At 36.8% G+C, this 11,311-nt stretch overlaps 1 protein-coding gene across 1 annotated transcript in view; it reads left to right on the forward strand.

Moving 5' to 3' along the window:
• Positions 1 to 6,667, forward strand: part of VAPA (VAMP associated protein A) — an 81,423-nt gene extending 74,756 nt beyond the window's left edge. Inside the window, exon 6 of the mRNA XM_088469699.1 lies at positions 3,041 to 6,667. Within this exon, the coding sequence (XP_088325825.1) occupies positions 3,041 to 3,157 (117 nt within the window). The 3' untranslated portion in view covers positions 3,158 to 6,667. The remainder of the gene's footprint in view (positions 1 to 3,040) is intronic.
• The last annotated feature ends 4,644 nt before the right edge of the window (positions 6,668 to 11,311 follow it).

Here is an 11,311-nt window from a genome sequence, read left to right on the forward strand (position 1 = left end):
TTACAGCATCTAATACAGGGGTTGGTAATTATTTCAGCATGTGGTGGTGGGGGCTGAATTAACAAGTAAACTGTTGAGGGCCGCACACACAATGTTTTGTACTTCTAAATAAAATTGTAATGGTATTTATTCTAGCTATTGTAAGGACTGTTTAAATATTTTTCACACCCATTTCCAACATTGCTGTAAAATAAATTAAGTAAAAGTGTATTCCAAAATTATCTGTTTTTTTTTTAAAAATAAAATAGGATCAATACTTTATTAAAACACATTCATAAAACGCTTGTAGTAAAGTATACATAAAAACATTATCCAACCACATATTCTGTCTCTCCACCGAAACAGACTTTAAAAAATACGTAAGTAACTAATTGCTTAATAAAGTAAACATTAAAACAATAAAATGCAGTTAGATGCAGAAATCTGCACACTCTGAAAAAAATAAGGCTTAGTGAAGCATTTACTTATAGCTTCAATGTGCTATATTGTTCGAATGCAGTATTTTGCGTGTTAGTAGTGTTGCTATAGCTTCCAAAAGCACTTATCTTGTACAGTCAGGTCCATAAATATTGGGACATTGACAGAATTTTCATATTTTGGCCTCTATTCACCACCACAATGGCTTTGCAATGAAACAAACAAGATGTGATTTAACTGCAGACTTTCAGATTTCATTTGAGGGTAATTACATCCAAATCAGGTGAACGGTGTAGGAATTACAACAGTTTCTATATGTGCCTCCCACTTTTTAAGGGGCCAAAAGTAATGGGACTATCATCTCAAAAGCTATTTCATGGACAGGTGTGGGCTATTCCCTCGTTATTTCATTATCAATTAAGCAGGTAAAAGGTCTGGAGTTGATTCTAGGTGTGACATTTGCATTTGGAATCAGTTGCTGTCGCTTCTCTCAGTATGAGATCCCCAAAGAGCTGTCACTATCAGTGAAGCAAGCCATCGTTAGGCTGAAAAATCAAAACAAACCCATCAGAGAGATAGCAAAAACATTAGGTGTGGCCAAATCAACTGTTTGGAACGTTCTTAAAAAGAAAGAATGCACCGGAGACCTCAGCAACACCAAAAGACCCGGAAGACCACGGAAAACAACTGTGGTGGATGACAGAAGAATTATTTCCCTGGTGAAGAAAAACCCCTTCACAACAGTTGGCCAAATCAAGAACACTCTCCAGGAGGTAGGTGTATATGTGTCAAAGTCAACAATCAAGAGAAGACTTCACAAGAGTGAATATAGAGGGTTCACCACAAGATGTAAACCATTGGTGAGCCACAAAAACAGGAAGACCAGATTAGAGTTTGCCAAACAACATCTAAAAAAGCCATTACAGTTCTGGAACAACATCCTATGGACAGATGAGACAAAGATCAACTTGTACTACTGTGATGGGAAGAGAAGAGTATGGAGAAGGAAAGGAACTGCTCATGATCCAAAACATACCACCTCATCAGTGAAGCATGGTGGTGGTAGTGTCATGGCGTGGGCATGTATGGCTGCCAATGGAACTGGTTCCCTTGTATTTATTGATGTGACTGCTGACAAAAGCAGCAGAGTGAATTCTGAAGTGTTTCGGGCAATATTATATGCTCATATTCAGTCAAATGCTTCAGAACTCATTGGACGGTGCTTCACAGTGCAGATGGACAATGACCCGAAGCATACTGCAAAAGCAACCAAAGCGTTTTTTAAGGCTAAAAAGTGAAATGTTATGCAATGGCCAAGTCAATCCCCTGACCTGAATCCGACTGAGCATGCATTTCACTTGATGAAGACAAAACTGAAGGGAAAATGCCACAAGAACAAGCAGGAACTGAAGACATTTGCAGTAGAGGCCTGGCAGAGCATCACCAGGGATGAAACCCAGCGTCTGGTAATGTCTATGCGTTCCAGACATCAGGCTGTAATTGTCTGCAAAGGAATTGCAACAAAGTATTAAAAAGTGAAAGTTAGATTTAGGATTGTTTAGTTTGTCCCATTACTTTTGGCCCCTTAAAAAGTGGGAGGCACATATAGAAACCGTTGTAATTCCTACACCGTTCACCTGATTTGTATTTAATTACCCTCAAATTAAATCTGAAAGTCTGCAGTTATAGCACATCATCTTTGTTTCATTTCAAAGCCATTGTGGTGGTGAATAGAGGCCAAAATATGAAAATTCTGTCAATGTCCCAATATTTATGTACCTGACTGTATAACTGCTTCAGTACAACCATCAGAAAATAGTAATCAGTAAATGTCCGTATCAAACATTTATACCGTCATAGACTCAATCTTGGGCAGATTCCTATTTTTCCAATCTTTTAGCCTTGAAGCTGCTGGTAAGTTCAGTATTTTATGATGTACAGATTGGATGTAGCCAGTCACTATGAGGAGAGCCAGTGGTTGGGGCCGCACATGCACAGCAAAAGACTATGGAGTCTATTTACTAAGCTGTGTTAGGAGATAAAGTGAACGGTAATCAGGTACCAGCCAATCAGCTCCTAACTACCATGTCACAGACACAGGTATTTGAAAAATGGCAGGCGCTGATTGGCTGGTACTTTATCACTGTTCACTTTATCTCCTAACACAGCTTGGTAAATAGACCCCCTATGACTGTAAACCACTGTAAATGGCGGTGTGTTGCCTCGCTATGGAAGTAGGCAGTGCCTTGTCTTTATTTCACGGGCTGCGATTCAATTCAATGCGATGTTGAATAGCCCCGGGAGGGAGCTCCTGAAGCTATTCAATTCAACACAATGTTTGGTCGGAGGATTGTTGAGAGCTGAACATTTGTGTCACTGTACCGTGGAGTGCACTTATTTGTGATTCAGCAGAATATGTTTAGATCATTTGAATATATCAAGTATGCAGTGCAGTGTTCACTGGTTTCATCTGTCCAATCATTTCTCCCACTCCGAGATCCTCACTCACTTTGTACAAAATATATCATTTTTGTTTTCATTTGTGCTAAGGTAAAATGAAAGGGATAGTTATGTTGTAATCACGTGATTTTACTGAGATTAATGTTTGCCTTGTGTTTTCTAGGATGAAAGAAGAAAGGGCAGAGGAATGCTGGGAGATCAAAGTCACTGCATTCCATCCCTTCTTGTCGTCATTGCAGCAATTTTCATCGGTTTCTTTCTTGGAAAGTTCATCTTGTAAATTAAGGCATAAAGTGCTTTCACTTTTCCTATTTTTCCCCCTCTACCCTCCTTTTCCCCTACTTTCCTGGCCATAAAGTTGTTTAGCTGCCATGTCAGTTACATACAGCAGCATATAGGCAACGCCTTTAACAATCACAAAATTCACCGAAAAAAATAATAATAAAAAACAAACTGTTTGGCTATGGGAAAAAATGTGTGTGTTCCTGCATCAACATGAAGACTCCCACACACATTCAGTCTTTTATGGGGAGGGGAGGGGCACTTAATTATTTCCCCTGTAATTTTTGAATGTTTAAAGTACATTTTTTTTTTTTTTTTTTGTATATTATTTTAATCATTTTAAATTTTATCTTAACTGTTTGCAACATGGTTTCCTTAGATTGCTAATCTCATTCAGGGATAAGACTGAGGTATCTTGGGATGGTGTCTCTTCAATGTAAATGCTAAATCTTTTATTTTGCACTGTATATTTGTAATAGCAGATCAAATTCTGTGTGAGGCAGATGCTGCATATTTCATTTTTTGTCTTCAGTCATGTCCCATGTTTACTTAAAATTGGAAAGTTTAAAACCAGACGAAAATAAATAGTTTTTTCCTTACTGGATAGTATTTTATGTCTCAAGGACGTAAGGGTCTCAAAAAGTTCAGTTATTGTGCTGATTTTGGTACTTGTAACATCTGGTTTCCCATGTGTCTATGACGATTACCGCCTTTTATATAGGTACAATGAAAGCTTATGGAGACCATGTCAGTATTAAATGAGATGAGCTTATGATCCATTCAATCCAGCAAGTAAAATTAGTGTTATCTATACACCTACAGTTCTTACTAATTGACTGACTTAGCCATGAGCCTATTGGATTGCGTGGTAAAATGTACCACGGTAACGTAATGTATGATTTAGCTTTTTGCAGCACCTTTCTGACAGAAGTCGCTAGTACACTAATTTACACAAAGCCGAATTATGCGCTGTTTCCAATAATACTTTTATTTTCCTATATTAAGGAAATGGGTGCAGTATTTCTTGTACAGTTGTTATTTTGTCACTGGCTAATATATCTGATAGAAGCAAGTAGAGATGACCTTATCAATTAGACACACTTCTTACAATATTTGTGTAGTGTCTGTTCGACACTGTTTAACTGCATATGCTGCTTATTATCGAACAATAACCAAGCCTCATTTTGACTGCCCATCTTAACGGTTTCTTGTGCCTTTTTGTTTTTTTAATTAAGTCTGCTAGGATTAATCCATCTTTGTTCACCATATGACTGTCCCATAAAGAAATAGTGTGTTCTGTATTGTCTTCTGGAGAATTGCAAAGTGAGTCATTATCTGTACATGGGAACATGGTGCTTTAAGCTGGTTGTTTTAAGGGTACGTTAGCCTATTAAAGTGTGCAAAATACTCACGTTTCACTTGCGTTAAATGTGCATTTTACTGGTGAGCTCTCACGTTTCCACAGAAAGTGTTCCACAGCTTTTTTCAGCTTGTGTGCATTGTAGAGGAACTGTCTGCAAGCGGACCAGGCAAGCTAAAGTAGATGTTTATGGTGGCAATTATTGTTAAACTTAAAATTGTTCTGCAGAATAAAACAAAAAACAAAAACAAAGAAACAAATATGTCTGCAACTAATTATTTAATAAAAATGTTTAATTCAAAATCCTAGTCTTTGCTTTGATGCCCCCTCACTTTTGTGTTGGTTGCAAGACCACTGCATAGGAGATTTGGTTTGTCTGTTAAAATTGCTTGTATGCCAAACCCCGTAATTATTTGCATCTTCCATGTCATAATTGTATCCTGATTTTGGAAAGTCCATAGACCTATAATAAAAAATAAAACTTAAGTGCACATGGTTGGTATTTTCCTATAGATCAAAGGAGCTTTGGTGTGTGTATTTTACACACACTCTTTAAATAAATATATATATATATATATATATATATATATATATATATACACCAATTTACGTTTACATTCCACATACAAAAAATGTTACTTGGTGTAATTGGCCAGAACACCTTGTGATTACAGAATCCCGTTTATGAACAGCCTTTCACAGCAGGCGTATGTACATAGTGGTCTTCCAGGTGGCAAGCAGTTACTTGTACTGTTGTAGAGAAGAGTGGGGGCATTACATTGTTTACTATGACTTTGTAATCTGACAGTGAAGTCTGTGTTTTGTTACAGGCATAAAGTATATTTAATGCTGAATAAGAAATATGCAGTGATGTCATTATTTCACTTAATGAATTCTGCGGTTTTCTGGTAAGATATTTTAGTCTTATTAAAGGGGAGCAATTTTGATATAATACCTCATTATTCATCTAGTTCTTTTGTATGCTCCATTATTTTGATATTACCTTGCCTCAAAAAGCACAGTGGATCATTCAGTAATGTATCTTAAACCTTACAGTATACGCACAATTCTTAGCTGTGGGGAGGTGTAATGCTTTTTGGTCTGCTTGTTCTTTAAACTGTGGCTTACAAGGTTACATTTTAACACATTGGCATGGGATGTTAAACATTTATGCAGAAACGATTTCATATTTTATATGGATCTGTAGCCACTGATTTCTGAATTGCAGTAAATATCATAAATTGTGGCTAGTCTGTTCCTTTCAGTACTATTTTGATGAAATAGTGTGAAAATATGAACAATTTTGCACAATTTGTTTGTAATATTGAATTAATGTCATGCTTGATTTGAACTGTTGTCATTTTAGTAAATGTAGCCAAGACTCTCCTGAACTGACCTTGATGTGTTGCTGCTACACATTAAGCTTTAAAAGGTAAATTGTGTAGTTGTGTAAAGACAGCATTTTAAGTGCTATTTCACTAAATGGATGAAGAGTGTTATGTGGCAACATAACGCATGCATCTTGCAGACATCCGTCATATTACTCATAGGATTGCCATTTTACACAAAACACACATTTGCTGCAAAGTATTCCATTCATATGTGTACTGCAAATTGAACTATTGCTGCTTGCCCCCAGACTGCTTCATATGCGCACACACAGCATTTTGTTTTTGCAATGCAAGCGACAGAACAGACAGTTCTACTATTCTGAAGCACTGAATATCTGACCTTGTCATTAACATACCATATTGAAAAATCCATTTCAAAGAGCATTGTAGGACTTTCTTATTAAATGTACCTGCAATTATTTACTGATTTTTTTTTTATTTTTTTATTTTTTTATTTTTTATTTCAATTTTTTTTTTGCCATTGAGATATACTGTTATCATATCCACAGCTTTGTTTAAATGATTTGATTTCACCCCTAGTGCTCCAGGTGGGGCTTATGCTTAAACTTAGTGCGAAAATGCATCAGTCTTTCATAGGGTGCTGTAAGATTTGGACTGTTCCTTGATTCATAGTAATCCTCTTTAATGTTGTATATAAAATGTAATGCTCAGAATATTTTGCTATCAGCAGTGTCTTTGAAAGAAGTCAACCGTACTAAATTATGAACTATGGATTAAACTGTCTTTGTTCCTTCAATGTCTTTTTCTTTTGTCTGATTTATCTACTTGCTTTTTTTAGCTTGCCTCTTACAGTATAACACAAACATTCACATTCGTGCAATCCTACTGACTTTTCTACATAGTATATGTGCAGCGGGAAAGCGTTTCTGTATTGTACAGGACTGTCACCTTCACTGAAAATTGCTGTCTGTGTGTTTAACAGGTCTTCAAGTAATACTTTATGAAGCTGGTCTTTCTATTTTTGTAAGAATAACCTACGTTTTTGGAAATATGTGATAAGCCACTTAATGTTGGCTGGTTTATATACTCCTTTAAAAGACAGCTACTGTATCTAACATTGATGGCTTTTGAAGATAGATGGAGGCAGTAGGGGCTAAAAACATACGTATGTCTATAAAATAACGAGACACTGATTCCAACTAGTAAACAAGGCCATAAGAACCGGTTCTAACTGCATACGTAGTAACCTTGAACTTGTCTGAACCTGCATGACAAGCAGCAACACTCTGACATTCAGTTGATTGTGATCAGCCATTTAATTTGGTTGTATTTCCTGTAGAGTGTCAAAGAAATGCTGTTTAAAAGTTGAACAACGTGTCAATTTGATATTTTTAGTAACATTTTTTCGATATCAAGGGTGTAATTTTGCAAGAATGGGTTCCAGAAGGCACAACAGGTAACCAGCATTATTATAAGGAAGTTTTGAAAAAGCTGAGTCTCAGAAATAAACGTCTGCAACTGTGGAAAAATGGTTTCATTCTTCACCAGGACAATGCGCCTGCTCACACAGCACTTTCTGTGAAGCAGTATTTGACCAACAATCACATTACTACACTTGAACATCCTCCATATTCGCCCGATATAGCACCTTGCGACTTTTATCTTTTCCCAAAAGTTAAATCTGTGCTTAAAGGGACACACTTTGAATCAGTTGATGCTGTAAAGAAGAAAACGGCAGATATGTTGAAACAACTAACAGAAATGTATTTGCCCCATGCCTTCCACCAGTGGAAAACAAGACCTACAGCGATGTATTTGTGCAAATGGGGAGTATATTGAAGGGGACAAACATTACATTTGTAATACTCATAAGTAACGAGACTGATTGATTAAATAACTCATCTTTATTTAATAGATGTACCTCGTATGTTCTATTCTCTCTCCCCACCAACTTGAGTTATATTTCAGGCCATTCGTTGTCTGAGGTATTTAACCCCTTTAAACCTTGGGCCTCTCTTGTATTCAACAGATTTGTTATTAAAAGATGCTTACTAAACAGGTACTAATCACAACTTGAAATTGGAACTGTCAGTGTGCTAGTGCTTGTAGTTTTACAACGTCAAGTTCACAGTGCTAGCTGGGACTTTACAAGTCCCACCTATTGCTGAATCTTGTAGTTCCAGGAGTGTCTATGTCCAAGCAGTAAGTGGCTGCCAAGCCAATTACTAGTTTCATTATCGAAACATTTTCCATTCCAAATGGCAAAATATGTATCTTTGCTTCCCTATTGAAATGCTTTTTCCAATAGATTCCCACTACTGTATGTTTTATAAGGCTCTGGGCCAAAAAGTTTTTCATGAATTTTTTTTAAAATAATTACACAATTTCTTTGAAAATTGTAATAAATGAGAACTCAAAACTTTACTTAAATTATTCTAATGCATACAGACAGTCGACGAGCCGTACATGAACCCCAGAATGCAGGTGTAGGGATGTCAGCAAGTGTGAATGCTACTTAAAGGGTATACAGTTGTACTGCTGTCAGGCATAAAGTGCCTGACAGCATTTGCCAATATCCCGGTGCCTACCTTTTGAGATCTCCAAACTCCTTGTCCACATTCTGATTGTCAATGATCAAACTATAACCCAAACTGATCCCAAAAGGTGTACACCTTGTCACTTCTGTTTTAAAGCTGTTGGTTGTAACTCTAAACAACCATTCCACTCTTACCAGGAAAATACACTATTTTGTATTTTATAATGTGGGAGAAATTTGTGTGATTACAAGCGGAACAAACCTTTTTTTGCAGTCAGTTAATTTATTCTTGCTGCAAATACCAGTCTTTAGTGAATATCCTCTTATGTTACAATACATACCTGCAACTTTGGATAATTTCCCTGGATATGATTTGATACTTACTGAAAGAAAAACATCCACAACATACCATAGATTCAAAGAGTAGTATCACATTCAGTAAAGTGGTTATATATTTCGAGACTTTGTCAAAAATGAGACCATGATTTGTAGTGGGGAACCAGACACTTACAAGCCACAATATTGCTGGATATGCAGTAGTGTGGTTACTCTTGGGCGCAGGTGAACCGGAGGTGGAATATATCTCTTCCTTTTTTTAAAAATTAGTAAATGTCTGTCCTTATGGTTGTAATAAACGTTTTCCAATTGTGTGATCGACTATGATGAATTAATTACACTTTATCAATGTAAGTCAATGTTCTCAAGTATCTCAAGCCCACTTTATCAGATAGTACTTCAAAATGTAGGTTCTGGCATGTGGGGTGACCCTCTGTGGTCTGCATGCTAGATCTGGTATAATAGAGAAGTGCTGTGGGATGCAGGTGTCTGAATGGGATCGGTATGAATAGGTCCGGCGGGTTAAAATCCCGACGCCGGAACACCGGCAGCAGTGAAGATCCTGACAGGTAATTATAACTAACCCTCCTAAACCTAACCCTCCCAGGAGGGTGCCTAACCCCAAGTCCCTCCCGGGAGCCCCTAACCTAAACCTCCCCTCTTCCCTGGTCTGTATGCGCCCAGCTTACCTTAGTTCTGTATGCCGGCTGTTGGGCTCCCGGGATAGGGATAATGATAGGCCACAGGATTTCGACGCCTATCATTAGTCCCCTGTCGGGATTGCACAGTAGGGAAGCCGGCGGTCGGCATTTCGACCGTCGGCTTCCTGACTGCATACCGTCTGAATAAGCTGGTGCTGTAGGAGCTGACACCTGCATCCCACAGTACTACATTATTATACCATATCCCTCCTCCGATTCACCTGCACCCTATTGTAACCACATTACTCCATATATCGTTCCGAAGGGGATACTGCATTCCCCCCCATTTCTTGGAGCCTGCAAATTACACAGGTTAGATCTATGTTGAGGACTTACACATATCCCTAGGTGAAGCATCTGAGATTATTGGGTCGCTTGTGAAAGAAGTTTATGTAGCATGGATACTGAATGCATAGACGTTGCCTTTAATGCATTAAGGTGTCAACTCCCCCCAATCCAATCACTGTGTGAACAGTTCCAAACATAAAAGGGAACCCAGTCACCTGGTCTCATCATCTATTTTGAGATATGCTGACTGTAGGACCTTATCCAAGGACATGCAAGAAGAGCCACAAGTCCGAAGGGTGTATTTTACAAAGACTAAGAGCATCACCTGGCCATATAGAACTCTCAGCAAATAATCTATGCAAAGCTGAAGGATGGTTACTTCTTCATACCCGTTACCAGATGTCTGAAGGATATTCCTTTCAAACTGAGCATCAAAATACATTACATTCAATCAATTAAAATAATAATTTAGTTTGATGCATCTTTGCTTTGTTACTTTTGATTATGCAGATTACTATTAATGTCATAAAAAAAAATTTCAATGGAAGCCCAATATGGTCTGTATTTGTTTGTTAAGGACTTCTTGGGAAGATTCTAAAAGACACCAGGGCAAGGTGGAGTCACTGTATAACAAAGAACACCAGTGTTGCACTGGTAACAATTTAAAATCTAGACCTGGAAAGGCTAAGCAAAAATTGTATTTTCCTATAGACTAGATACATTATATATATATATATATATATATATATATATATATATATATTGTAAGTAATTATATATAAGAGTAATATTCTGTACATTATTCCAATATTGATTTCAGTCTATTTTTTTTTTTTTTTTTTTACTAGGCTAAAGGTGGCCGTACACCAGACCAACTTTCAACCAACCATTCAACTGGTTGGTTGGAATGAAATCTGGTAATGTATAGGAGCAAACGACTGTCAGCAATTTGCTCTTAGACACCAGAAAACACGAAAAAGGTCATTCAGGCAAGTTGGTTAAATCTGTTTGAATTTAAAAACCTGTCTGAACAACAGCTTTCGTCCATTTTTTTGGTGTTTGGGAGCGAATGGCTAATTGTCGTTTACTCCCATGCATTACCCGATTTTCATTCTAACCAACTAGTTGGATGGTTGGAGGAAAATTGGTCTGAACGGCCAGCTTGAGGGACATATTCATATTTTTGCTGTAAAAATGATTGCAACCATTTTTTCATTAAAATGGGTATGCACACTCCTAATACCCGTGCTATCCAATTAAAAAAAAATGGCTGTGGTAATTTTTACCACAAAAATCTGTGGGAAATTTTATTTTGATCTTTAAAAATGCTGCAAATGGCTGATTTGTGCATTTTGCTTTTCTTTTTTTAAACAAAAAAATTATGAAGAGCAATTTTTTTTTTTTTAAATACAAATGAAAAAAATTGAAAATTTTGAGAAAAAAATAATTTTATAGTAGTATGAAGCCAATTAAAATAAACAATGTAAAAAAAAAATTAAAAGCAATTTTTAAAAATTTTTTTTTTTTATAAATACTGTAATTAAATTTGAGGTACACATATTAATGCGTTTATTTTGTG

This window comes from Taudactylus pleione, unplaced genomic scaffold (assembly GCF_031769625.1).
Source record: "Taudactylus pleione unplaced genomic scaffold, aTauple2 ptg000093l, whole genome shotgun sequence".
Classification (NCBI taxonomy): Eukaryota; Metazoa; Chordata; class Amphibia; order Anura; family Myobatrachidae; genus Taudactylus; species Taudactylus pleione.